General features: G+C 42.0%; 1 protein-coding gene and 1 long non-coding RNA gene across 3 annotated transcripts in view; one reads left to right on the top strand and one right to left on the bottom strand.

Annotated features, from left to right (window-relative positions):
• ntm (neurotrimin) overlaps positions 1-27,425 on the top strand; it is a 471,010-nt gene that overhangs the window by 301,550 nt on the left and 142,035 nt on the right. The window contains exon 1 of one of the 2 annotated variants that reach the window (XM_040013490.1): positions 1,457-7,649. The exons of the other annotated variant lie outside the window; for it this stretch is intronic. Within the exon in view, the coding sequence (XP_039869424.1) occupies positions 7,622-7,649 (28 nt within the window). The 5' untranslated portion in view covers positions 1,457-7,621. Of the gene's footprint in view, positions 1-1,456; positions 7,650-27,425 lie in introns of those variants that run through there. 2 annotated transcript variants of the gene reach the window in all.
• On the bottom strand, positions 9,649-23,610 carry LOC120722573. The gene is made up of 3 exons (XR_005693523.1): positions 22,505-23,610; positions 14,163-14,168; positions 9,649-9,662 (listed from the first exon to the last, which is right to left on the bottom strand). It is a non-coding gene; the product is annotated as an uncharacterized LOC120722573 (long non-coding RNA).

The raw sequence follows: 27,425 nt of genomic DNA, 5'->3' as shown, positions 1-27,425 counted from the left end.
CAAAATAAATAAATAAATAACTGTAAAAATTGGGGTGCCCAGTAGTGTATATTCATTCCAGCGTATTTGATATTTGATAATTCTAATGGGTGATGCATTTGTATGAATCATTACTTATTAATTTTTGTCAATGAATTTTTAATTCTGTGAATTATAATGAATCTCATAGTCACTGACAATTGCTGGAATCTATCATTGTTTTGGTGATTATTGCTGCTGCTGCTCCTTATCTGCTCTGCCTTTCCCCCACAGTATGTTAAAAAAAACTAGCACTTATTTAAGCATTTAGTTTGCTTGAATAAAATGAGGCAAAATGTTTATTTAAATCAATGGCATAAATAATAAACTCATGTGTTAATTAGATTTACAACAAACTGAACACACAGCCAGGTTAGAAGCAGGAAGTAGACAGGGCCACACCAGTCTTGATGGGTCCCAATATATATCCTGCCCTATTCAGTCATCAATCAATGGTCAGCCTCCACCTGAAACTTACAAAAGCAAAAACAGCAGAGAAAATGAAAAATGCCACCCTCGGGTGTGGAGGAGGGAAAATTTTGACCTGGGTCAAAAAAGATTATAACTGCAAAAACGTTTAGGTTGCATGGTTGCTGGGTTATTGACCCAGTGTTTTGACTTTTTATGGATTCATTAAGTCAGTGGTTCCCAAATTTTTTTTTGCTTGGCCCCACCATGTTTAAACATAATTACAAGAACCCCCTACTGTACAAACACATCCTTTAACCACACACACACATATTTTGTTTTAAAACTCTATTGCAGTTTATTTCACATCTCAAACCTTTAGTAAAGAATTAAATAAATAAAAGTAAACTGCAATTAATTACAGGCTGCAATAAAATACCTCTTTTAAATAACAGAAAAACAAACCATCTTTATGGTGTAATTATTTTAGATATAGTTGTTTTTTTGTTTTGTTTTACTGTGTAAGAATATTCAACACTGCTATCGATACATTTTTCAAAAAATGTCTCTCTGTGCAAAATGGGTTTAAAAACATAAACAACTGTGGGACACTGTTTGTCAGGGATTTCAACTAAAAATCAAGAACGTGGGATACTGTTTGTCCATAATTTGGAGAGCCCAGCACGTGCTCCCGATGCAGGGGAAACAAATTCTGTCAGGGATACCTACCTTGGCACCACCATTGTGTAGGTGAAGCCAAAGACAAGATATGCTTCATCATATTTTCTGGTATTTGGCTTGGAAGTCCCATATGGAAAAGAAATAGTAAAAACTTATATGTGATTACTCATGAAAGTGGCCACTTTCATGAGTAAATCATATATGGCTTACATGATTTACTCATAAAAGTGGCCACTTTCTCATTACTTTCATATATTGTTTTAGTAAGTATCCAAAACATACAAGTTTCATTATATAATTTTTCAAGGGATCTTATATCTGTTTTCACTCTTGTATGCTTTTCATGCAAGTTTCACACAAGACAGATACAAACTTTATAAGATTTATATATATCTTTTCCATATGGGGTAATTTGGTTTGGAAGCCTATCTGACATTGCTTCATCCTCTGCTTTGCATTTGTGTGGGAGCCCCATCAAAAACCTGTCCATTATGCTACCAGTGTCCAACCATTCTTTTTTGTTCATACTGTGCCCCCCTGCAATGGCTCTGCATCCCCCCTAGGGGGTGCACCCCCACTTTGGGAGCTACTGCATTAAGTACTTCTGGATTTATTGTTTTTTCTACATAATTTAGACTTAATTAGTTGTTCCCTTTCGTGTCCATTCTTTCCCTGTCTCATCTGTGCATATGTGTGTCCCCTGTATACTGCCATGCTAGTCTTCGTGTCGTGTCTTTCCTTTTTTGTCCATGTTTTATTTTGTTTGTCTCCATTTTGTCTGCATTATGTTCAGTTTTGCTTCCATTGTCTCATCAAGCCTAATCTGTTCCTGCTGTGTTCCATAAATGACTTTAAGTTTAGTCTTAGTCCAAGTCTTTAAAGGTTTGCACGAAACATAAATCTTTGGATTAATAATCAAAGTTATTCATTTTACCTGGGGTTTAGTACTGACCAGTAGGTGTAATTCCTCTGTGTGAAGTAGATTCAGAATATATCTTCTCCTTATATCCTAAGTAACTAAGTAACACAAATTTGTTGCAATAAAACAGCTTTATTTTTTATGACCTGTACTTGCTGGTTTGTGGATATTCATGGCTGTAGAACTAATTGCTTAAACAGAAGTGGCACTGGAAATTTTCAATCCTGCCACACCTGGATGCAGACTGGATTTTAAATGCAGTGCATTCTTCACTCTACAAATATATTAGATGGTACAGAACCCCCAAGAGAAGCAAAGACACTTTTATTGTTGAATTGACTGTGCAGCAATATTTGACCTCCACACATTATTGCTCAGGGAACAAGGGCTGCCAGCAGTCTTAGATGCTCATATTTAGATTTCATGTGTTGGCCAAGAAGAGGAATGTGATGGGTTGATGAGCCTTGTGATGAATGGTTATTAATATTGTTTCTATTGTAAGCCAATAGACAAACATAGATCAAGAGCCAAAGACTGCTTCATAAAGACATTTTGCCTACTGAATTACAATCCTAAATTACAAAACAATGCCCATCGACATACCCCTATGGATGATAATGGTGGTGGGTGGGTGTGTGATGGGTGCGGGTGCAAGTAAATCAAAAAAGGGTGGTTGTATTTTCCCAACTCAAGCCAGTTGTTCCACGTTGTGTGTAATTCAACCCACAGATGATGGCTTTTACAGCCTTTTTGCTGGTATTCGATCCAGCAGGATCTACAAATCTGTCAAGAAAAGAGTCAATTCCTTTCCCCCTACGTTAATCTCATTTGCCTTTGGTGCCAGTGTTGCATCAAATCTCTGCACTAGGTGCTGTGGTTGGGTGCCGTGTCTGTCTGTTTGTGAGTCAAGCTGGGGAGTAAATCTCACCGGTCCCACATGAAGCGCTCCATCAACCACAAAAACTCCATTATCCCAGGATGTTCTAGGGGGCTAGTGGAATCTTTATCTTTCTTTTTTAACTAGAAGAATTTAATTACACGATGTTGTGAAAAACGTTCTTGCAGTTTATCATATGCATGTCCTTTTTTAGACATAGTGTTTTGTAAGGATGTTCTCAGGCTAATGTCTGTGTTTTAAGGTAATGATGCTTATGTGTAAGTTTAATAAGGACAATCTCTATTCACTCATCTGCCTGATTTCTAAGGTGTTCGGACTGCTAGTCTATTCTTTACATAACTTTTTTGCACTTATGTTCTGCTGCCCTCAGGTGAATGTATGGCTATTCACCCTATGCAGCGAGCTTAACATAAGAGGAGATGGTTCCAGGAACGACAGGAAACATCACTTTGTCTTTGTGTCTTTAACTGAATTTTAATTTGTAAGACTGTGAACATACAGTAAAATAATACGTAAGCATCAGTATCAACTTATTTTGTAACCAAAAACAGAAGTTAGCAACATAGCTTTTCTTATGCTTTACATTCACCATAAACATCTTTCCTTATAAGCTCGAATAACCTTTTAAGTAACAGGAAAGTAACAAATCTTACAGAAAATAAAGCTACACATTGATTACTTACAGATTATGGCTCAAGAAAATCCCCAACAATGTAAACTGGGCTTAAAGCTGTGCAGCTTGTTTTCTCCTTCAGGCATTTTCTCACACTGCCTGCGTGAACTTTGCCTGCTGCTTATAACACATCACCAAAGGTGGCAGTGTAGTGCACACAAAATAACTAAAGAAGAAGCCACAAACTCAAGGGATAATTCTTCCCACTAGTGGGAAAACTGAGAAATGCCCCAGCCAAAGAAACCCAATAAAGCAACAACAGGGGGGCAGAATACTCCCCGCCTGACATCCATGGAATGTCATTCTCAACTAACATGTAAAAAGCAAGTAAAATACAATGAAACAAAGTTTCTGCTTTTAAGTACAATCCTTAGACACCAATAGCACAACCTCACTTATAGGCCTTATGTAGCACCTGTGTTCACCCTTGCGGAAAATCTTCACCTCTATTTTCCTTACAAGCCCATCCTCACTGGGAAAGGTTTTGGTGATGAGTCCAAGTGGCCAGTTGTTCCTATGTTCGAGTGTCTCTCTTAAAAGAACAACATCTCCTGTTTGTAGGTTAGGCTTTACTGTTTTCCATTTGCGGCAGTCCTGAAGTCCTGAGATGTATATTTTTTTCCATCATCTCCAGAAGACATCAGCGAGGTATTGTACGCGCCTCCATTGAGCTTTGAACACATCACTGTTTCCAAACTGACCTGGTGGGATTGGTGGGGTCGTAACCTTTTGCGTGAGCAGCATGGCAGGGGTAAGGATGACTGGGTTATCTGGGTCTGCAGAAACTGCTGTTAACAGACGAGCATTTACTATTGCAGTGACTTCAGCCATTAAGGTCACCAGTATTTCATGGGTAAGCTTTGCATTCCTGTGTTCTAGGAGCATTGCATCAGGGATTTTGCGCTTGACCCCAATCATGGGCTCCCAGGAGCCAGCCATATGCAACGCATGTGGGGGGTTGAAAAGCCATTTGCAGCCGGAGTCTTCAAGAAAACTGTTTAGTTTGCTGTTGTAGCAGCCCTGTTTGTCTATTTGCAGCTCTTTGCAGGCACTCACAAAATTTGTCCCACAATCGGACCTAAGAAGTTTGACTGCACCTCTGATGGCAAAAAAACGACGCAGGGCATTGATAAATGATGACGTGTACATTGATTCTATAACTTCAATGTGAATGGCCCGTGCTCATGCACGTAAATATGACTGCCCATTGCTTTGCATCCGCTTGCCCACCACGCCTTTTTCTGACAGTGACAGGCCAGGGCCTGAACACATCAAGCCCTACATGTGTGAAAGGAGGGTCAGTGGACAGCCTGTCCTCTGGTAGCTCTGCCATAATCTGTTCCTGCTGTCGGCCTCTTAGTTTTCGACATGTCACGTAGTTGAATATAATTTTGCTTATTGCTCTTTTTCCTCCCACAATCCAAAAGCCTGCAGCTCTGACTGCCCCTTCAGTAAAATGTCTGCCCTGATGGCATACTTTCACATGGAAGTGTCTTATAATGAGCTGGGCAAGGTGGTGTTTTGCAGGGATGAGGATAGGATTTGTTTCATCCGAAGTCACCTGTGCTCGTCTTAGTCTCCTATCCACTCTGAGGATTCCATTTGTGTCGAGAAATGGGCTCAGTTTGCTAAGTGGGCTTGAACCTTTGAGGGGCATACTCTTTTCAAGCTGTCTTATGTCTTCTGCATAGACTTCTCTTTGGACGGTGCGAATGATAATGATCTTAGCTTGAGCAAGCTGCTTTTCGGTTAAATGCTCACTACAGCTGTGCCAGCCCTGACAGGAGCCTTCTATGTTCTGCTTAAAGGACTGAACAATGTGTCGGAGTTTAGATATAGCTTTCAGTAGTACATTCCAACTTGAAAACCTGGCACTACTGAGAACATCCTTTGCAAGAGTGGTAACACAAGTAGTTACCTCATGACGCAGTTCTTTGTCAGTCTCTGGGTCTACAAGATCAAACGACTCTGCCTGAGATTGACCTATTTCTGACTTGGTAAGGAAAGCGGGTCCACTGAGCCATGTGGAGGTAGAAAGCTGCTCAGCAGGTAATGCTGGCATGATCAGTAGAATTTAAGTGAGTGGGCACATAATGTCACTGGTGGGCTTGTGTGGATCGCCTGATGCGTTCCACTCTGTTGTGCACATAGACGTAAAAACGCCTCTTTGTGTTGAAGATGTAACCGAGGACTACTTTGGAGTCTTAATAGAAGCTCACCTGATCAACTGCGATGTCCAGCACGTCCACAACTAACTCCGCCACTTCGACAGCCAGGACCGCTGCACAGAGCTCAAGTCTGGGTATGGTGATGTCTGTTCTTGGGGCAAGCCGTGCCTTGCCGAGAAGGAAGCCCACTTCATTACGACCATCTCTGTCTGTGAGTTTAAGGTAGGCAACGGCGCCCACTGCCTTGGTAAAGGCATCCCAGAAAACATGGATTTCCTTAGTTACTGCTGCAGACAGTGGTATAGAGGTGAACATTCTGGGGATCTCCAGTTGTTGTAGATGTTATAAGGGAGTGTTTCCACTGTTGCCACTGTTGTAATTTGTCTTTAGGGAGTTCAGTGTCCCATTCACAAATGTCAGTGGAACTGTCTCTGAGTATGACCCTGCCCTCTACAATGAAAGGGACAGCAAAGCCGAGTGGGTCATACACACTATTAACAACTGACAATACTCCACGCTTAGTGAAGGGCTTCTCATTGATGGTTATCTGGAACTTGAACAAGTCTGTAGACAGGTCCCAGCCCAAGCCCAAGCTTCGCTGCATGGATGTCTGCCCAAGGTCAAGGCCCTGCATGTCAGCTGCCAGGTCCTCGCTTGGAAAAGTGTTTGTGATGGTAGGACAGTTGGATGAGATTTTATGCAGGCATATGTTACACTGAGCCAGCATCTTCTGAGCCCTACAGAGAATGTTGATGGCCTCATCAGTGGAAGGATATGATTTTAGTCCATCATCCACATAAAAGTGGCGTTCAATGAACTCTCTTACATCATTGCCGTGTCCTTTTTCTCCCTCCATCGCTGTTCGTTTCAGTCCATAAATAGCCACTGATGGGGAAGGTCAGTTCCCGAATACGTGGACTCTCATCCTGAATTCCTGTACTTCTCCATCCAGATCATAGTTTTTAAACCACAAGAAGCGAAGGTAGTTGCGGTGGTCTTCTCTGACAACAAAATTGTAAAACATTTGCTCCACGTCGGCCATGACTGCATATGGGTCGGACCTGAAACTTATCAGAACTCCCACAAGAGTACTATTGAGATCTGGCCCTTTGAGTAGGGCATCATTGAGAGAAACATTGTTGTTCTGTGCACTTGAATCAAAAACCACCCTAATTTTACCTGGCTTCTGAGGGTGATAAATGCCAAAACTAGGGAGATACCAGCATTCTTGTTCTGGAGCTGGAGCTGGTTCAGCGTGGCCCTTACTGAAAGTTTTGTCTAAAAACTCAATGTAATGTTCCTTCATTTCAGGTTTCTTTTTCAGCGTTTTGCGGAGCGACATTAAGCAACTGAGGGCTTGGTCCCTATTGTTGGGTAAACGCTGTCTGGGGGAATGGGAGTGGAGCTACCCAATTGTTTGCCTCATCTTTAGTAAAGTCTCTGTGCATAATTTCCAGGAACAAAGCATCTTCTACTGAAAGAGCCACTTTGTCATCATCTACTGTTTGCTGGAAAATGTGTCTGCCTAATTCCACTTGTGTCTTCTCGAATGTAGGAGAGCTTTCTGTGTATTTGTCTTTGATATAGATTTTGTTTTCACAGGGGCTAAGGAAGGTAGGGCGCCCACTATTCAGAATGTCTGTCTTAAAAGAGTTTACTGTGAGCTTGTGGGCACCTGAGAGGCAGACATCGCCTACAACCACCCATCCCAGATCGAGGCGTTGGGCATAAGGTGCCCTGTTTGGACCATTTACCTGACTGCGAACCTTGTGAGCATGGACGATGTCCCTGCCCAAGAGGAGGAGAATGTCCGCGGCTGGGTCCAGAGGAGGGATCTGTGAAGCGAGTGCCTGTAGATGAGGGTGAGCCGACACAGCCTCCTTGGTGGGTATCTCGTCTCTTATCTGGAATGTGATCACATTCTGTCAGTGTGGGCAGCAACATGGACACTTTCCCATTTACATCCTAAATAACGAAATTAGTTGCTCTGCGTCCTCCAACCTCTGATAAACCTGCACGTTTTCATGGTGTATGGGAACATAGTGCCTTTCACATTAAACATGTCGAAGAAAGCAGACCTGACTAAGGATGAGTTGCTTTGATCATCCGACATGGCGTACATCCTTGTTTTCTCTTCAGGGTTTGTGTGGGGATACACGTCGACTAAACAAATCTTAGAGCAGGATTTGCCTTTTAGACCTGGGCCACACACCTCTGTGCAAGCAGTTGTGTTTACAGGGCTTGAAGGATCAGACTCCCCGCCGTGGCTTTGAGGCAGGAGGTTAGAGTCCTTGGTTGCCCATGGAGGTGGACCAGCATGCATGGCAGACACGTGAGCATCACTATTACATTTCGAGCATTGGATAATGGCTTTGCAATCCTTAGCTCAGTGACCTGTGGAAGAACAACACTTATAACAAATAGCATGTTCTTTGAGGATGCTTTTCCTTTCATCTATTGTTTTTTACCTAAAACCCCTGCATTTGGCAAGTGAATGGGGCTTGTGGTGAATAGGACATTGTCTGTCTGGGTTGAGAACCGATGTTTGTGCTGTGACGTTTGTTTGACTAATATCTGTTCTGTTCACTGAGACCGGAACTCTGTATTTAGTTGGTTTCACCAATGGCTTATCAGGTTTTGGAGCTACTATGTTTGAACTTTGTAACATAAAGCTAGGATCTGTTTTAATTTCTGCATAATCATTTATAAACTGAACGAAATATGAGAAAGGTGGGCAAACTGCACCATTGTCCTTTTTGTATTTTGTCCCCTGTTTCACGCAGGACTCCTGGAGTGCGTAGGGTAGCTTTTCCACTATCAGGTTTATCCCCCTTGGGGTGTCCAGAAAGCTAAGGCTGGGTAGATAATTTTCACTTTGTGCATACTCTAACTCCAACAGGAGATCTGCAAGCTCCTGCAATAAGTGAGTGTCCTTATTAGATATTTTTGGAAAAGACTGTAAGCGTTGGAAAAGTGATGCTTCGACTACCTGTGGAGAACCAAAACGTTAACGTTTGTGGAAACGTCTAGACAAAAGACCTGCTTGTGGGTTGTTCACATGGACCGCCCTGATCCTCAGAGCATGTTGGAGTGACTCCCCACTGAGCCACTTGGTGAGGAGGTCGAGCTCTTCGCTGGACTTGAGGTTGAGGCCTTCTATGGCGTTGTGGAAGATGGACTTCCAGGACAAGTAGGACTCAGGACGGTTGTCGAAAACCTTGACTCCCACTGTCAGCAGATCACGGCATGCTAGATAGGCTGTAAAATCTGAGAGTTCAGTCTGTGGAGGCATTGAAGGTTTAGGCTGGGTTGAAATGTCAGTTTTTCTGTGTATAGGAGGGGACTTTGGTTGCTCCTGATCTACAAAATCCGTGAGATGTTCACCTAGAGAGGAGGCAACTAGTGGTTGACTCTGTCGTAGATGCTGAGCGTCGTTATTACTGACCAGTTGTCCTGTATCAGGCTTTCCGTCTTCATTAACTACCAAGCTGCAGTTAGCGAAGTGAGCGTTCACTTAATCCTGAGCACATCTGATGGAAGGAGGCGTCTTAGAGGAGACTCCTTGTTCTGTGAGGTCAACAGCGTCATGCTCCTCATCGGCTGCCAATTCCAGGACATGAGCTGCGGAGAGCGCTGCTTCAGCCTCACCCTCCTTCTTCAGAGCGTTTAGTATTGCCTCGATGTGTGCCTTCTCAACCTCCATGTCAATCTGGTGTTTGGCGTACTGTGCTCTGGTGCGGGCGGCTTCTGCTTCTGCTCTGGCTCGGCTTGACCAGCTTGACTGGTGGATGAACGGCGTGAAGAGTGTGACGAACGTGAATAACTGAGGCTGAGACATCTTGGGTGCTTGATAGGTAGATAATCTTCTTACTCTGCTGCCCTCAGGTGAATGTATGGCTATTCACCCTATGCAGCGAGCTTAACTAAGGAGGAGATGTTCCAGGAATGGACAGGACACATCGCTTTGGTTCTTTGTGTCTTTAACGGAAAACTGTTTTTGTCCTCTTTTAATTTGTAAGACGTGACATACAGTAAATAATACCAAGCATTAGTAAATCGACCAGTGGAGTGCACAGACATTTGGGGGGCAGTCTCCAGGGGGAAAAAGGGCACGTTTTTGGCATATGTGGAAACCTGTTCTTTGTATAAGAAAAAAAATCGCACAGGTTAAATGCAAATTTGACTGTTAGTGTTCTCCTTCTTCAGGCATCTCTTTCCTAGGCTTATGCTTGCTGAATTAGTAAAAATAATAGACCAAAATGTTATGAGAACGAATAAGACTGATGTGGTCATTACAAGAACAGGGCAGAAGTGGTCGTTTCACACAGGCAATTGGAACTGCCTCTTTTCCTTTACCAATTAATGTGTTAATGTTGCCAATATGTTACACCAAAAAAAATTAACATGTCTAACCAGTGCTTCTCAAAACTTTTAACATGCACCACCCCCAACACCGTACCCTTCAAACTACCAATAACAACGTCACTGTTCTGTCACAATCAGGTCACAACACAGTGCGTAAATGTCTGCGAGCATCGCTGAGTCAGTAACAACCAGTTAGGCGAAAGACTGCATCTTTAGACAGTTGGACGGTGTTCTAACTTTCTCACAGGAGACACCTACTAAAGACAGTCAAAGACATTAATTTCAATCTTACCAAAGTAGGACAGTAGTTGACGTTAGTTATGGAAAGGCTAATCCACAAAAACGGAGAAACGTCCATAATTCTATTATTCATAATCATGTCAAGGTTTTAGGTTTTTCTGCAGTTCCATCTCTAAAAAGTGTGATGTCTTCCCGTCACTGACTTCAGTTTGAAAACTTTGTATTTATTCACAGATTTCCGTGAGATCATCCTAAAATTTGTAAGGAAAAATGGGCTCAAAAGAGCCCTCTGCCTAACGGCATGTAGCCTATAGCATAACGTGATATTTTCAATAGTGTATGCAAAAAGGTCGGAATTGATGGAGAGTGGGGTTGCCTAAATGGTTTAGGTTACATTTTAAATGTGTCGTTTTTTTGTTTATCCATATGGATGGATGGAGGGGGCAAGCTGGCAAAGTTTGTCATGTGCAGTTTCTGACAGGCTACTTCACAACAAAACAATTGCAGGTTGGTCTTAGAGGGCAAACAGAATAATTTCACTCGATTCATGGGTTACCTGACTGGTTGGGAAGGGAAAGAGCTGCCGTGTTGTCCGCCGTGGCTCCCAGTCGCTATAGTTAGCCTACTATGCCTACTCCAAGTAGTCCTATGTCATGCCGCTGCTACACGCCTCACAACAAATGAACTGCAAGCGTGTTCACGTGACACGGTGACAGTGAAAAAGCGACAGGGTTCGGGTGTCTTTGAAGAAGGGGCACAAATCAAGCCATTATTTTCACACCTTTTTAAATCGCGCAGCTTTAAAAAAAAAAAAAAAATCACGTCTTTCAAAAGGGCACTTTTTTGGACTGAGGGCAAAAGGGCAAGTGCTTCAGCACCACCTCGTCTCTATCTGTGCACGCCAGTGGTATCGACTTATTTTGTAACCAAAAACAGAAGTTAGCAACATAGCTTTTCTTATGCTTTACATTCACCATAAACATCTTTCCTTATAAGTTCGAATAACCTCTTAAGTAACAGGAAAGTAACAAATCTTACAGAAAATAAAGCTACACATTGATTACTTACAGATTATGGCTCAACAAACTCCCCAACAATGTAAACTGGGCTTAAAGCTGTGCAGCTTGTTTTCTCCTCCAGGCATTTTCTCACACTGCCTGCGTGAACTTTGCCTGCTGCTTGCAACACATCACCAAAGGTGGCAGTGTAGTGCACACAAAATAACTAAAGAAGAAGCCACAAACTCAAGGGGTAATTCTGCCCACTAGTGGGAAAACTGAGAAATGCCCCAGCCAAAGAAACCCAATAAATTAACAACAGGGGGGCATAATATATGTCTTCATTTGCTTTCTTGCCATTTCCAAGCCAGTCAGTCTCTGTTGTGTGTGGTTTGAATATCAGTTCTCTTTTGCTATTCTTGACTCTCACTCGTGTGGCACACCTTCTCTCCATTTCCACCTTATCCTGGTTAATTATGCATCGTCATGCAAGTCTCCAGTATTTAGACTGTGGGAACTCATCCCCTACTTCCTACCATAGTCTGACTCTGTTATGATTTGTAGCTTCAGCCTAATCACCAAATAATTCATGACTCAAACTCTGTACTTCAATAAATTATTTGGTAATTTTTAATTGATTTCTTCTTATAGAACTAACTTTAGGTCTAGTTAAAACGTCTTGATGCATTCTCAAACATCCAGGGAAGTAAATCTCCAAAAAGTTGATTCTATTCATCTGGACGTAGCGTTTTGTGGGAGAAACATTGATCAACAATGATGGTCAGTGGTTGTTGATCAATGGTCATGAGAATTATTTGCATAATTAAGATTATGGAAGTGACCTCCCAGCCCATTGTTCCTTCAGTGGGCTGGTTTCAGTCATTATGCAAATGTACTGTTTATAAGATTGGGGAAACCTGCAGTCAGCTGAGACTGAAGAAGTCACTTGGATGAGTGTCGAAACGTTTCTCCAACAAAACGCTACGTCCAGATGAACAGAATCAACTTTTTGGAGATTTAGGTCTAGTTGGGATCTTTATCCTTATTGATTTGATCATGAGAATTACAGACGTAAGCAGCAAGAAAGTACACAAAGTTGAGGCCAACTGGCTTGAAGACAAGCAAGAAGTTGACTGGGCTAAAACAATATGAGCACTAGGTTCAACTGAGGTTCTTGCTGGAAAATGACATGCCCATATTGAATTGACTATTTCTCTACAATTACAAACTCAGTGTAAACTATTTAGGTATAAAAACAAAGCTGATACTTCATCAGAGGTGCAAGCATCGCAGCATATCCCTTTGTGTCAAAGTAACTGAGGATAAAACACAGAAATACATGGAGATTTTCCTGGCCTGGGCTTTTATAGATCACAACCCTCTTTAAAATGCTGCAGTACATCAAAAACTGAAGAAATCTACATATGAATGTTACCTGTACAAAGACTGATGCTGCTGAAGTGGAGTAGAGCAAAGTTAGAGGTTGTATTAAAGAAACAGCAAAGCGTTTTGCAATTTGGCATAATTCATAAACGTTGAAACGTTGAATTAGGCTTTCTTGTCCGGCCAACAACACTGTACACAATGGTAGACTGGTGCTTAATAACCAAGTGAATAAGGCCAAAAATAGAGATTTTTGATGGGAAACTGGTCTGGAAGTACACTGGCAGAGAGAGCTGTGCAGGAAGTGTGGTTTTATCATGATAGACGCAAAGTAAAATTCATAACAATGTTTTTCAAATGTAGAGTGTAGTTTTCATCTTCTTTTGAATTTTGATTAGAGTGACGAAACATTCAGTTTCGGAATCTGTGAGATGTCTGCTTTCAGCACCTGACAACATGTCCATGTATGTGCTATCATATGAAGGACCCGCACTTTGGATTTAATGAATCTATATCGGACTATTCAAATTAAAATAGATTTGTATTTTGAATTTTTTTAAACCCAGCCCAGCCTGTATTGAGCTGAGTTTGAAAGTGAGGGAAAGTGGAAGTTATAGGTGTTTAGACAAGCTACTGCACAACCTGGAAAGCAGGCAGATGACTGATAGAGATGCACATCTTCCTTACTGTTGTTGAGTTTTTCTATTATATTTGTATATTATATGTGTGTCAAATGATGTGCTATATGATTATAGCACATTATCAATCAACTGAAGACCTAGACAGAATTTTAATTCATTTGAAATGCTTAGACAGTTTTATATTTTAACTATCATCCACCTGTGGCTTACTCAGTCTTAGCTAATTATATACAAATCTCCACCCTTGCTTTTATTTTAAAAAATCTTGAAAGAGTAGTTGTAAAACGGCTAGTATCATTAGAAGGCATTAGATGATTCGATGTCCTGGAGGGAGGGAAGACAAGTACTTCGCCGCTGCCCTAACTACTCATTGTAACTTTTTCCGGTAGGACCCAGTGCAGGAGCCACACCACACAGTGATGCAGCTGGTGAGGATACTCTCAACAGTGCCTTTGTAGAAGGTAGTCATAATGGGGGTTGACGCTCTTGCTCTCCTCAGTTTGGGGAGGAAGTGAGTCACTGTTGGGCTTTACTAACCAGTGATGCTGTGTTTTGTGACCAGGAGAGATCTTCAGAGATGTGCATACCCAGGACAGGTTGCTGTTACTGCACCATTCAGCCAGATGGTTAACTTCACTCCTGTAGTAGGTCTCATCATTGTTGCTGATGTGACCTACCACAGTTTTGTCATCTGCAAATTTGATGAATTGGTTGGAGCTCTGTGATGATGTGCAGTCGTGGGTCGGCACAGTGAAAGAAGGGGGCTCAACACACATCTTTGGGGAGCCCCTGTATTCAGTGTTCGTATGCTGGAGGTGTTGCTGCCAACCCGTACTGTCTGCTGTCTTCCTGTCAGGAAATCCAGCAGCCATGCAGTTACACAGCGAGGTGCTGATCCCAAGCAGATCCAGTTTGTGAATGAGCTGCTGGGAAATGATCGTGTTGAATGCTGAACCGAAGTCTATGAACAGCTTTCTAACATACGAGTCTCTAGTGTCCAGATGTGTGAGGGCTGGGTTAAGGGCAGTTGAAATTGCATCATCAGTTGAGCGATTTGATATATATAAACTGAAATGGATCCAGGTTGGGGAGAAGAGATGTTTTATGCTGAATCAGTTAAAATGTCTTGATGCATTCTCAATCATCCAGGTAAGTAAATCTCCCAAAAAATCTCCAGGTAAGTAAATCTTTGTCACTTGGATGAGTGATGAAACGTTTCTCCCACTGATAACACTACTTCCAGATGAACAGAATCAACTTTTGGAGATATCAGTTAAAATGGGTGGCTGTAGCTCAGGCGGTAGAGCAGGTCATCTACTGGTCGGAAGGTTGGTGGTTCAATTCCTGGCTTCCCCTAGTCTGCATGCCAAATATCCTTGGGCAAGATATTAACCCCAAATTGCTCTCCGATGCATCCATCGGAGTATGAATGTGTGTGAATGTTACTTAGAAAGCACTTAGAACAATGTGCTTGTGCGAATGGGTGTGAATACACAAGTGTAAAGCGCTTTGAGTGCTCAGAAGAGTGGAAAAGCGCTATATAAGAACCAGTCCATTTACCAAATGATTCAGCATAGTCAGGGGAGGCCACTGGAGCTTGTTTGGTGGCTGTGAAGACACCTTCTTTCATCTGCTTTGATCCCGCTCAAGGTCGTCCCATCTAGCACTGGGTATCTCTTTTTCTTTTTGGACATTCTCTTTTTTTTTTTTTTTTTTTTTTTTGTGTCCCGTTTGGATCTTTAGCCATCAGAATTGTTGTCTTAAGGCCAAGAAAGATGCCAAGTGGATTTATTTTACCAAGTGGATCATCATGGCCTTGCCATATTGGTCCATTTGATTGACCTTTATTATAATTATGAATTTATTTTATTTTCAGTTGCAACAAACGGGACAGACATGACTGGGGGATAGGACAGGGAGAAAGAATGAAAGAAAGAGAGGGAGAGAAAGAAAACCAAAGGGGAGAAGAGACGGTGAGAAGGGGGGGAAGAAAGAAAAAAACAAAACAAACAAAAACAAAACACCTGGATCACCTGTATGGAGAAAACAAAACGGAAGAGAAAGCAAACAACAAAGAGCAACATAATAAAAAAAAAAAAAAACGGCACCATCACAATAAACTAGCTAGCAGTAGATATCAGTAGATACTAAATAATAAACGATATTGTGCAGCACGCAAGATAGACAGCGCACAATGTGCTTTGAGGCAGCAGCCAAGAAAGCTGTAGTCCGCGTCTGTGAATACCCATGCGTACACCTGTGTGCATACCTGTGTGGATCAGTATGCTTGCATTCCAAAGGTTTCTCCATGTAACGATCTGCTAGGGAGTGTGGGGAGCCACAGCCCCGTCCTCCAGGGTATGAAGCAGGTATGGAGGAGATCAAAACTCCAGACATCCAGAGGCCCCCAGAACACAAGAGACCAAGGAAGACCAACAGAGGGGCAGCCGCGCCACTGTCCCAGTAAGAGCTGAGGAGAGTCCCAGATGAGGGCTCACTCAGCAGCCGCGGAGCAGAAGCCAGGGGGAGTTGCAGTGATGCGCCCGTGAGCTCCGCCGGCAGCCAGCTGTGCCTGAGTGACCGAGCCCCAGGCCGAGAGGCCGAGGGCACCCCACCTCCGAAGTGGCCCGAGCGAGCCCCAGGTTCCAGGCCCCGATAAGCGGCCGCCAAGGAGTGAGCCGGTGTGTACCCGGACGCCCACCCTCAGACACAAAGAACCACCAACGCACCGACACCTGAGGGAGTCCGCCACTGGCAGGGGAAGTGGTGGTGGGTGGAGATAGGCCTCCAAACCTTGGAGGGCCTGAGATGTCCCCAGAGAGGTGGCGTCTGATACCCAACCTGACATATAGACACAGACATACAGGCACACACAGACACAAACATCCATTCCCACCCTCATGCTCTCATATGCACTTACTCCACACTCCACACTTTTGGACATTCTCTTACCCAGTGTCTTCTTTCTCCACATGTAAAACAGATGCTGTACATCTTTTCATTTAAGACAGCCTCTTGGTCCTCTAGATGTCTGTCTTACTTGCCATGGTGTTTGAACATACTCAGCACAGATGTTTCTGTATACTATACCGGCTGTTTATGACATTCCATGTATGCCCTGTCTGCTAGTATCTTGCAGCCTGCTGTTATGTCCTGGATTGTCTCAGGGAAATCTTTACACAGCCTGCACCAGGGGTCTTGCCTGGTTTGAAAGACCCCAGTCTCTATGGATCTTGTGCTCAGAGCTTGTTCCTGTGCTGCCATGATTAGTGCCTCTGTGCTGTCTTTCAGTCCAGCTTTGTCCAGGAACTTGTAGAACTTCTGGATGTCAGCCACTTCCTCTATCTGCTGGTGGTACATACCCTGCAGGGGCTTGTCCTTCCATGATGGGTTCTCCTCTTCCTCCTCTTTCTTGCGTTTCTGCTGCCTGTGATATTCACTGAGCACACAGTTGGATGGAGCCATTCTCCTGATGTCTTCATGGATGTTTGTTGTCTCATTTCGAACTGTGGTACTGACACTCACCAGTCTCCGGCCTCCTTCCTTCCACTTAGCATACAGCCTCAGGGTGCTGGACTTGGGGTGAATCCCTCCATGCCGGTCTTGATGTCAGTCTCTTCTGTCTCCTCCTTTGGCCAGCTTAATATCCCAGCAGGGTGCCTGATCACAGGCAGGGCGTAGGTGTTGATAGCCCAGATCTTGTTCTTACCGTTCAGCTGACTCCTCAGGACTTGCCTGACCCTCTGCAGGTAATTGGTGGTAGCAGCTGTCACTACAGCCTCTTCATGATTCCCATTTGCCTGTGGGATCCCCAGGTACTTGTAATTATCCTCTATGTCTGCAGTCTCGCCTTCTGGTAGTTCGATCCCCTCAGTTCTACTGCCTTCCCTCTGTTCATTATTATCCAACTACACTTTTTCAGTCCGAATGACATTCCGATATCATTGCTGTATATCCTGGTGGTGTGGATCAGTAAATTGTTGTCCTGTTCACTCTTGGCATACAGATTGATGTCATCCATGTAGAGGGGGTGGCTGACAACTATTCCATTCCGAAGTCGGTATCCGTAGCCCTTCCTGTTAATGATCTCACTGAGGGGGTTCAGACCTATGCAGAACAGCAGTGGGGACAGAGCATATCCTTGGTAGACACTTAATGGTGACTTGTGCTATTGGCTTGAAGTTGGCCTCTAGTGTTGTGCGCCACATCCCATTCAAGTTCCTGATGAAGGCTCTTAGGGTCCTGTTGATCTTGTACAGTTCTAGGTATTTCAGGATCTGGGTGTGGGGCATTGAGTCATAGGCCTTCTTGTAATCAATCGAGGCAGTGCACAAGTTGGTCAGCCTAGTCTTGCGGTACCTCACCTGCCTGCTCACTCTACCAGTAGCTGTTGTTTTGTGCCTCTGGTATTCTTGCCAATTTCTTTTTGTGCCCTACTCATGTATTCAGTCATGTGCCTCTTTATCTTAGCTACTATGATGTCTGACAGAAGCTTCCATGTGGTACTGAGGCAGGTTACTGGCCAGTAGTTGGAAGGGACCGGTCCCTTCTGGTGATTCTTGGGGATCAGGACTGTCCGGCCTTCGGTTAGCCATTCCGGATGTCTCTCATCGACTAGCAGCTGGTTCATTTGTGCTACCAGATGCTCATGGAGTGTAGTCAGGTTCTTCAGCCAGTAGGCGTGAACCATATCGGGGCCTGTTGCTGTCCAATTCTTCATACTGGAGACCATTTCTTGGATGTTTGCCACTGTGATGGTTACTGAACCCTGTTCAGGGAGGTTGCTGTGATCTGTTCTTAGTTCCACTATCCACTGAAAATTGCTGTTATAGGTTGCGTCCTTCTCTCAGATGCTCTTCCATTATTGCGCCGTCTCCAGCCTTGGCGGTGCTGTTCTCATGTTGTTCCCCTACCACTGAGAGTGCACCTTGCATGGAGAACAGCTGGTTTATTCTCCTGCCTTCTGTCTCTCTGGTATACCTCTTTAAGCGGCTGGCCAAGGCTGTGAGTCTTTGATTGGCAGTTTCCTAGGCCTCTGGTATGGACAGCTTGCTATACTTCTTAGGCACCTTCTTCATTGCACCGTTCTGCAGCTCTGACAGTTGGCTAACCTCCCTCTGTGTACCTTGATCTTGGCTTCTCATCTCCTTCTCCATCGAGGTATTGCTCCATGTGGCTGTTCAACTTGTAGCCAAGCATCTCACTGATCACTGCTGCCGTGGTGTAGGTCAGCTGTTTAGTCTTGGTAATGGTTGCGGTAGGTATCGTCCATAGTGCTGCATTCACATCCTCTAGTAGATCTTCTGAGAAGACCCAGGTTTCAAGCTTTGCAATGATCCTATCTTTCAGGTCAGTTCCTCTTGCACTCAACCATCCTTCTTCCATCGTACTTCCATCGGGGCTTGGTACCCAATCTCGTGTGGGGATGATGATATCTCTCCCCTGACCTGTCATCCTGGCTCCCCTTGCCGTAGCATATGTGTTGTACCTCGTTAATCTCTATCCACGAGAGCAGTCCCTTCTTCCGAATGTTGAAACACCGAACTACTAGTTGTTTCAGTGTCAATGTCCTTGATTGGACCTTGTTGATCCGGGCAACGGTATGACTTCATATTTATCTCTCTCACTCATGAAATATATGCCTATAGGCTTGGAGGAGGTGTCAGGGTGTGGGGGTGCTTTGCTAGTGACACTGTTGGGGATTTATTCAAAATTGAAGGCATACTGAACCAGCGTGGCTACCACAGTATCCCGCAGCGACACCACATCCGGTTTGCATTTAGTTGGACCATTATTTATTTTTCAACAGGATAATGACCCCAAACACACCTCCAGGTTGTGGAAGGGCTATTTGACCAAGATAAATGGACTGATTCTTATATAGTTCTACTCAAAGCACTACATACAACATGCCACATTCACCCAATCTCACAAGCACTTTCTCTCTATATAGAGAACTACATTCACACACATTCATACTCTGATGGATGCATCGGAGAGCAACTTGGGGTTAGTATCTTGCCCAAGGATACTTGACATGCAGACTGGAGGAGGCAGGGATCGAACCACCAACCTTACGATCAGTACCTCCTGAGCTACAGCCACCCCTGGAGTGATGGAATGCTGCACCAGATGGCCTGGCCTCCACAGTCACCTGACATAAACCCTATCGAGATGGTTTGGGATGAGATAGACCGCAGCATGAAGGCACAAGGGCCAGTGTAGGTACTGTACAATCTTGAAAGAGTACCACTTTTTTAAGCCAGAACACCAAAGTTGAGTCATGACTTGATCTTACTGCATAACCATGACCAATCCCAAGTCCTCAGTCCTATAGAAAATCTGTGGAGGAAGTTGAAGCTTTAAATCGAACAGCAGAAGATAAGATACATAACAGTTTTAGCGTTGATGTAAAGAGGAGCAGGCCTGTCCTGAGGTTTGTGCAAGCCCTTTGACCAACTAAAACAAATGTGTTACCACTGTGCTTGGCGGCTGGGCTGCTGATCGCGGATGTGGCAGTCCCTCTGGCTCACCGAGGTCTCCCTCTGATGGTGGTGCGGGCCCCTCCGGCTCGCCGCGTTCCTCCAGCTCGCCAAGCCAAATCATTTCCAGTCAGTTGAATTTACCACAGGTGGATTCCAATAAAGTTGTAGAAGCCTCTACAAGATGTGAACAAAGAATGCACCCGAGCTCCATTTTTGAGTGTCATGTCCAAGGTTATGAATACTTATGTACATGTTATATTATTGTTTTTTATTTTTAATAAATGTGCAATAATTTTAAATAACTTTTGTCATTTGTCATTATGAGGTATTGTATATAGAGTTTTCAAGTGAAAAATGAATTGAATCCATATTAGAATAAGGCTGTAGCTAGTGCTGTCAGCGTTAATCTCGTTAAAATTATGTTAATGCCATAACCGCATTAACGGGGCAAATCTATGTTAGCGAGTTAATGCGGATAGCTCCGTGTGTGGGGCTGCACGGCCCTAAAGCGTTAAGGAGCTAACCGTGCTAACGCTAGACGCTGTGCAGTTCCATGCATGGGGCGATCCGTGTTAACTCGCTAACAGAGATTTGCTGCGTTAATGCGGTTATGGCATTAACATAATTTTATCGAGATTAACGCTGACAGCACTAGCTGTAACATGAGTAAATAATAAAGCTAGCCATCTGGAAGTCATCAAGATAGATCACAGTGCAGAGCAGCAGAGGTGACCATTTGGCTTTCTGTCGAGAGCACCAGCATGATCCATTTCTTGTACATTTGGCACATCTAATCCTAACAATAAATATACAGTAAATGGTGTTGCAGACTCACGATGATCTTAGATTGCAGTTTGTTGCGAACATGTACTATATTTAGTTCCAACAACTTCATTTTGCATTCATTTGTTGTCTAGACAACCAAAGCCAATGTCATCCATGAGCAAGTTTAATTCTCTGTGGTAACATAGTGCTTCAAAAAAGATTGCATGGCACCTGTTCTATAAATACAGTGACCCTGGCTATGAATCACTATTATGATACCAGACAGTGGTAGTAAAAACAAAGAGGACATTTGTTATGTCAAAAGATAATTGATTATTTTGCAGAAAGAAAAGGTTAGAAGATTAGACATTGCCCGAATAATCATTCTCTAATTAAGCCAGAAATTATCTTCAAACATCCATATTTTTAAAAGAGAAAAGACATCTGATATGACCAAGTTATAAAAAACAACTCTATTAATTATTAGGTTGCCATTAATCAAAGCAGTCTCTTGATGCTTTTGTATCCAGTGTTGTTTTCTGAGTGAACTCCTGATATTACTGAACAACACCAAACACCTTTAGACAATGTGAAACCATGTTTATTGATGTGAAAAATGGAAATAATAAAATCTAAACATCAATCTTGACATGAGATATGGTTTCAAAAAGGGAAGGTATGGCAAGTAACAAACAATGGTTTATATGACAGGCACGCTTTATGGGCTGCAGTATTGAGAAAACATGCAAACTCCACAAATTCATGAATCTGCCCCAGACATCTTAGGTAAATTGGTGAATTAGCCATGAACAAGAAATGGTGTCTAAAGTTTATATAACAAAATACTGTAGGAATGCATGGTGAAATGTGAGTTATGAATTATTACTAATACATTTCTTTCTTTCTTTTCTTTTTTTTGCTTTGTACCAACTTTTTATTAATAAAATATTAAATTCCATTGTGGAATAGCAGAGATTTTGTACCAAAAACTGCAAATCTTAAAGCTGCAAATGGAAACAGGACTTTTGAGTGTGTCCTCTGTGTGAGGTGCCATTGCCATCAGGAGTGCTGAAATGTTTAGGTCGGTGTGCAATACATTAAAATAAAATTCAGTTAATGTGAGTAGGCAGTGTTTCTCAAGTTGAAAGGGGTGTGAAGGCAGACAAGTGAATATTTTTGGCAATGTAATCATTCAAATATTTATTTGTCTTAATTTATACACATGCACAATTGCTTATAGAAAATAGAAGTGGTATCACTAAAGAATAATCATAACACCTCCGTAATTACAGAACCCAGCTATATAAGATGAAGGAAACAAGACTAGGTAACCTTTAAGAAATGAAATATTAAGACAAACATTACAACATAATGAATAGAAAATTGAATGAAAACAATAACATGACAACAACGACAAGAACAACAATAACAACAAAATATGTAAACTTCTAATGACCACTTAACATCTGTCAGATATGTTATTAAAGCCTTTATTGGCTGAGTTCAGGAATTTATTATACATGTGTTGATATGAATGTTTAAGGTTTAGTGTAAAGATTTTGCTACAAACTGACGAACATGCAGGGATGTCACTGATGAGCACAATGGCAACAGGAAAAACCAAATAAACTAAAGGGATGTTGATTGCCAGTCAATATGTTTATGTATAAGCTTTTACCAAATGTAGTGGTATTTTCTCATTTCTCAATTTTGTGCCTGCTCTCTTCTCTAGTTTGAGACTCAGACAATATGTCAGTTTGACATCGTACAGGATGTCACAATTCCTAAAATGCATTTGGAGGAGAGAGGAGGCACAGGTGGCTGTTTTTTTTTTTTTTTTTTTTTTTTTAAAAAGAGTTTACCGGTACACAGCAAAAACTGTAGTGTTGAATCAACTCCCACAGAGTTGATTTTAACATTTTTTCAGGGTTTATATAGCTCCACACTCTACAGAGTTGAATTAACATTTTCAAAATAGTTAATTATTTAACACTTTGTCAGAGTTCCTTCTTTAACTCTTAAAACCGGGTTAAACTAACACTGAGCAAATTATTATTAACACCATGTCTGAGTTCATTTTTAACTCACCAAACTGGGTTAAATTAACACTACACAGATTGAAAAATAACACTTTAACTCTTTAATCTTTTATTAAGGTAGTTTTAATCCCTAAAAGAACTATTTATGTAATAGATTAACATAACTTTTTAACGACAACAAGTACAATCATGAGAATAATTTCAAGAAAACTGTAAATTGTCCAAAAACATTTATTATCATGCTTCTTTTTCCCAGAAAGTGAATCAAAACATAATAAATGAAGATATAATGTACAAACTTTCATCTGCAGCACTGTATGAGTTTTGAATATCAAATGGTCTGTGACATTTGAGTTCAGTTATTTTTATGACACACCATTCTTCAGTTTGTACTACTTTGAATGCATGGTGATGTTCATCAAAGTTTTCAGTAAAGAGTTTGTGTGTCAACAAAAAAATGTCATTTTCAACCATAAGTGTATCAATTATTTGACAAAAGACTGGCATGTCTTCCTCCATTGTACTGCAAACAACGAGTCCAGCTTTGTACTCTACACCATCAATTTTAACCCAACTTGTTGAGAAAACATCTTTTGATAATAGCATTTCACTATTGACCACACTTTCACCTCTTAAAGAAAATGATTTAATTGGCCCAAACTCCTTCTGTTTAAGAGAAAAGGTTTCCCAGTGATAAGCAATGGCCATCTGATGCCGTTTAGCAAGCGATTTGGTGAGGTTTTTGAAATTTTTGAAATAATCTTTGAACAACTTGTGCTTAGCTTCAAACCTCATACTCCACATATACAGTAAAGGGCCAATTTTTCGAATACAGGATGGGTAATGAATCATAAAATGATGCTTAGGAATCAAGTTTCTGTGTGGATACTAGGGGTGCAACGATATTCGTATCGATATTGAACCGTTCGATACAGTGCTTTCGGTTCGGTATGCATATGTATCGAACAATACAAAATTTGTAATTTATTTTATCAACTTTCCTTCTGACGATGTTGTCTGTGTTGAGCGCTCAGTGAATCTGCGTTCGACTACTCCGCCTAGGCTCGACAGTGCAGCCTAGGCGGAGTAGTCGAACACAGATTCACTGAGCGCTCAACACAGACAGCATCGTCAGAAGGAAGAGCGCAGGGCAAGCTAGCGAGACAGAAGTTAAGCTCACCTTTTAACATGGACCTCCCCCACTCTCATTCAGATCTGGCGTTTGGAATTATTTTGGTTTTCATGTGACGTATGACTCTGAAGGTAAGCGAGTCATGGACTAAAGTAAAACAGTATGTTGGATGTGCCACGCAATGCTCAATTACATGGGTGGGAACTAGTGTGTTAGAGCAGTTAGCTCGTTAACGTGTTTGCCGTCTAGCCCCATGCACGGGGCGATCGGCGGTAGCTCGTTAACGGAGATTTGCCGTGTTGTGGCGTTAAGGTCATTTCAACGAGATTAACCTGAAAGCACTAGTGGGAACACAACGAATATGACTGCACATTTACGCCGACATCATCCTAGTGCAAAGACAAAAACAACAAGCATGCTACTAACTTTAGCCGAGTCATTTAGACAGCTGTTAGCACATGATTCTCCTTATATGTTTAATATGCTGCTGAGAATATAGCCCAGAAGAAGCGGATAGTATAGCTTTTATTTTGGAAAGAGACATTTCTCTGTAATAAACTCTCTTTTCCAAAGATGAGTGATTCCTCAATCAGATACAGGGCTCGCAATATCGCTAGCCCGACATCCCGGGGCTAGCGATTTTTTCAGTCGGTTTACCAAAATCTATCTCTGCCCTGCCCGTCGGGCTATTGTAGGAAGGAAAATATATGTCAATGCTTTTGCATTCTTTCAGAAATGTAGCTGGGTAATTATGTCATTGGCATCAGTGAGCCACTGTCAATATGTGACATATTGAAATCGCGTTTGAATTTGCGCTTGTTTTTTTGCTTTCACTTTGCAATCGTGCGAACTGTGTATAGAGAGCGACAGCACTGATCTGTGAGTGATGATAATTTGTGCACCAATTCCTCTGACATCGTCTTATTAATCGTTAGCTTACTATGCAAACATGACAAGTGAAATCTCCCGCAGCAAGCTTAAACATGTGAGAGGTTGATCGCGCAGAGAATCGCTGAGCTTATGTGAGTGCGTGTGTAAAAGCAGCAGGATATATATTTCAGTTCTGCTGAGCCAAATAAGACAGGTCAGGGTGAAGAAGTGACAGCCAAAGAAAAGCTTACCACAAAACGGAGAAGTTATGACAAATCAGACTATAAGGCAAAAAGAAAGTGCAGCTTTATGGTTTCATGGACAAAATAATTTCTGTGGCTGTAATATGACGAGCTAAATAACCAGGGCTGCACATAAGTGGTCCACAGGTGCGCATTCGCTGTCAAAATAAAAAACATGCACAAGGGTTAGGGTTAAATTTAAAAACTGTACTTTTGAGTTAAAATATATATTTATAATTTTAATAAATGACAAATTAAAAAGGCATGAACATTTTTTTTGTATCGACAAAATATCGAACCGTGACACCAAAGTATCGAACCGAACCGAACCGTGAATTTTGTGTATCGTTGCACCCCTAGTGGATACGTGTGCTTAAATAGTTTGTGGTGGTCAATAATCAAATTCTTCAAATATATAGTCATTCCCAGAGTGAGACAAGGTGAAAAAACAATGTTCATTATTTGAAGTAACAACAATAACAAATTCCAGTGTCTGTTCCCTGCAGGAATAATGTCACCAAACAAAAGTGGGATGTTTTTTTACAAGACAGAATGTCTGGATAGAGTTCAAACCAATGCTATTGCCAGCACTGTCCAATATGATTTTAGTGGGCCGGTTTTTTCTTTCTAAAAATCCATAGTCAAAACCATAAATCCTAGAAAGCAAGTTCTGTTCTGATATGAAGTGTTGCGTAAGATACTCAAAAAGCAATTTGACCTCATACTGAGCCACACCTTCAAGAAGGTCATGCATTATATCAAATGAGTAGTTATTGCAAATATGGTAGTACTTCAATGAATTGAGTGCAGAATTTCTTTTCAACCCATACAGTGACTTCAATTTAGGATCTTCCCGAAGAGACTGGCAATGTATGTCAAACAAATCTTTCCCACGAAGAATAATTTTAGGATCATCCTCACTGTACACCATTTGACAATCATTCTTCTCAATCAAACAAAGGCGACAGAAATGACGGCTACTGAACGACTCATTAAAACCAAGAATTGAGTGCATCCCTAGGTTATCTCCAGTGATCTGTGATATTGTGCCGTATACCTGCTCATCAGAAAATGGAAGACTTAGCCCTTGGCTTTCCAGTTTTTTGACATCATTTATCAGTGGTTCCAGTATAACATCAAAACCATACTTTTGCAGGTCTGGTGTGTGGAAAAGTGACACTAAATGAATGTTCATCAAAATGGAATTAAATTTTGGGGGCAAGTTTCTTATAACAAAATAAATACAGCCAATTTTGTGAATTCCGCGTTTAGAGCCAAGAGGATTGGCTGTTTCAAAGTCATCATAGTATAGCTGAATTTGTAATGCATGCCTTTTGGCTGAAAACAAAGGGTGAGTTTTAAAGTAACTTCCATCACAAAAGTCATGATAAGCATCAGGCTCTGAGCTACACTCTCTCTGCAGGAAAACACAAATCTCTGGATTTCTAAACATGAACTTCAAAGACTCCAAAATAGGTACATATATAAAAGTATCCTTCACAGGTACTTGATCATAAGTACCAAACTTCTGATTTCGCCTGATGTCATACCTCACTCCAAGTGTTATTTCTCTAGGTTCTACAACTCCCCATTTTAGATTGAAGTATTTATTTCGTTTCCATTCTGTGTTCAGATTGGTGAAAGGGTTTTCAAAATTTTCAAAACATTCATTTATTAAAGATATGCTGGAGTCCTTTGTGGGTAACGCAGAAAGAATGGCCTGCTTTGCTTCTGAGCGAAGCTCACTTGTTAATTCCTCCAAATCGCCTACAAGTGAGGATACTAAACTGTTAGAAAGGCCACTACCCTGCAGTTTGGCCACAATGGATGCACAGATTTCTTTGGATGAATCCCTTGTAAGTACTGAATCAATGCTCACTGGAACACTGGAAGAACTAGACTCTGGAAGAACACTGGGAGAACTGTGAGGAAGATAAGAGGAATTAAACTGGTCCTCCAAAGCAGGTGAAACTGTGTCATTAGAAAAAGAAGCAATGGCTGAAGTTCGATCATTGTGGTCAACATTGCTGTGAAAACTGAGGTGCTTCCTAAAGCCTGCATAAGTTTGGAACTGAAGCCTGCAGCCTGGCTGCCAACAACATAACTTAAACTTAGGTCCAGGATAATAACCATGTTCACCTCTTAAATGTGAAATCAGCTGCTGACTGCTGGGATAAGCTCTCTTACACAAAAAAACATGTCAGCATTTTAATGATTTTTACTTAGGTTGTGAGAAGAATTTCCTGGTTAAGGATTTTGGCTCTCAAGTCACGAACTCTTGGGGACTCCTTCATTTTCCCCATATCAATATTGTATACTGTTGTCTGCAGAAATGTGTAGAAATTCACAAGTGCAGCATCATAAGACACATTGAACACAAAATGAGCTTTAAAAAGCTCATCAAATGCCCCAAGGGAGCGGCTGGCCTGGCAGGGGATGAGACGCTTGTCTATGAGCAACATCATTCAAAAACAAAACAAAAACAAATCAGCGACCAATA

This window comes from Simochromis diagramma, unplaced genomic scaffold (genome assembly GCF_900408965.1).
Source record: "Simochromis diagramma unplaced genomic scaffold, fSimDia1.1 OVJJ01000123.1, whole genome shotgun sequence".
Classification (NCBI taxonomy): domain Eukaryota; kingdom Metazoa; phylum Chordata; class Actinopteri; order Cichliformes; family Cichlidae; genus Simochromis; species Simochromis diagramma.
Note: the sequence above shows the minus strand (reverse complement) of the source record. Positions and strands in the feature narration are given on the sequence as shown.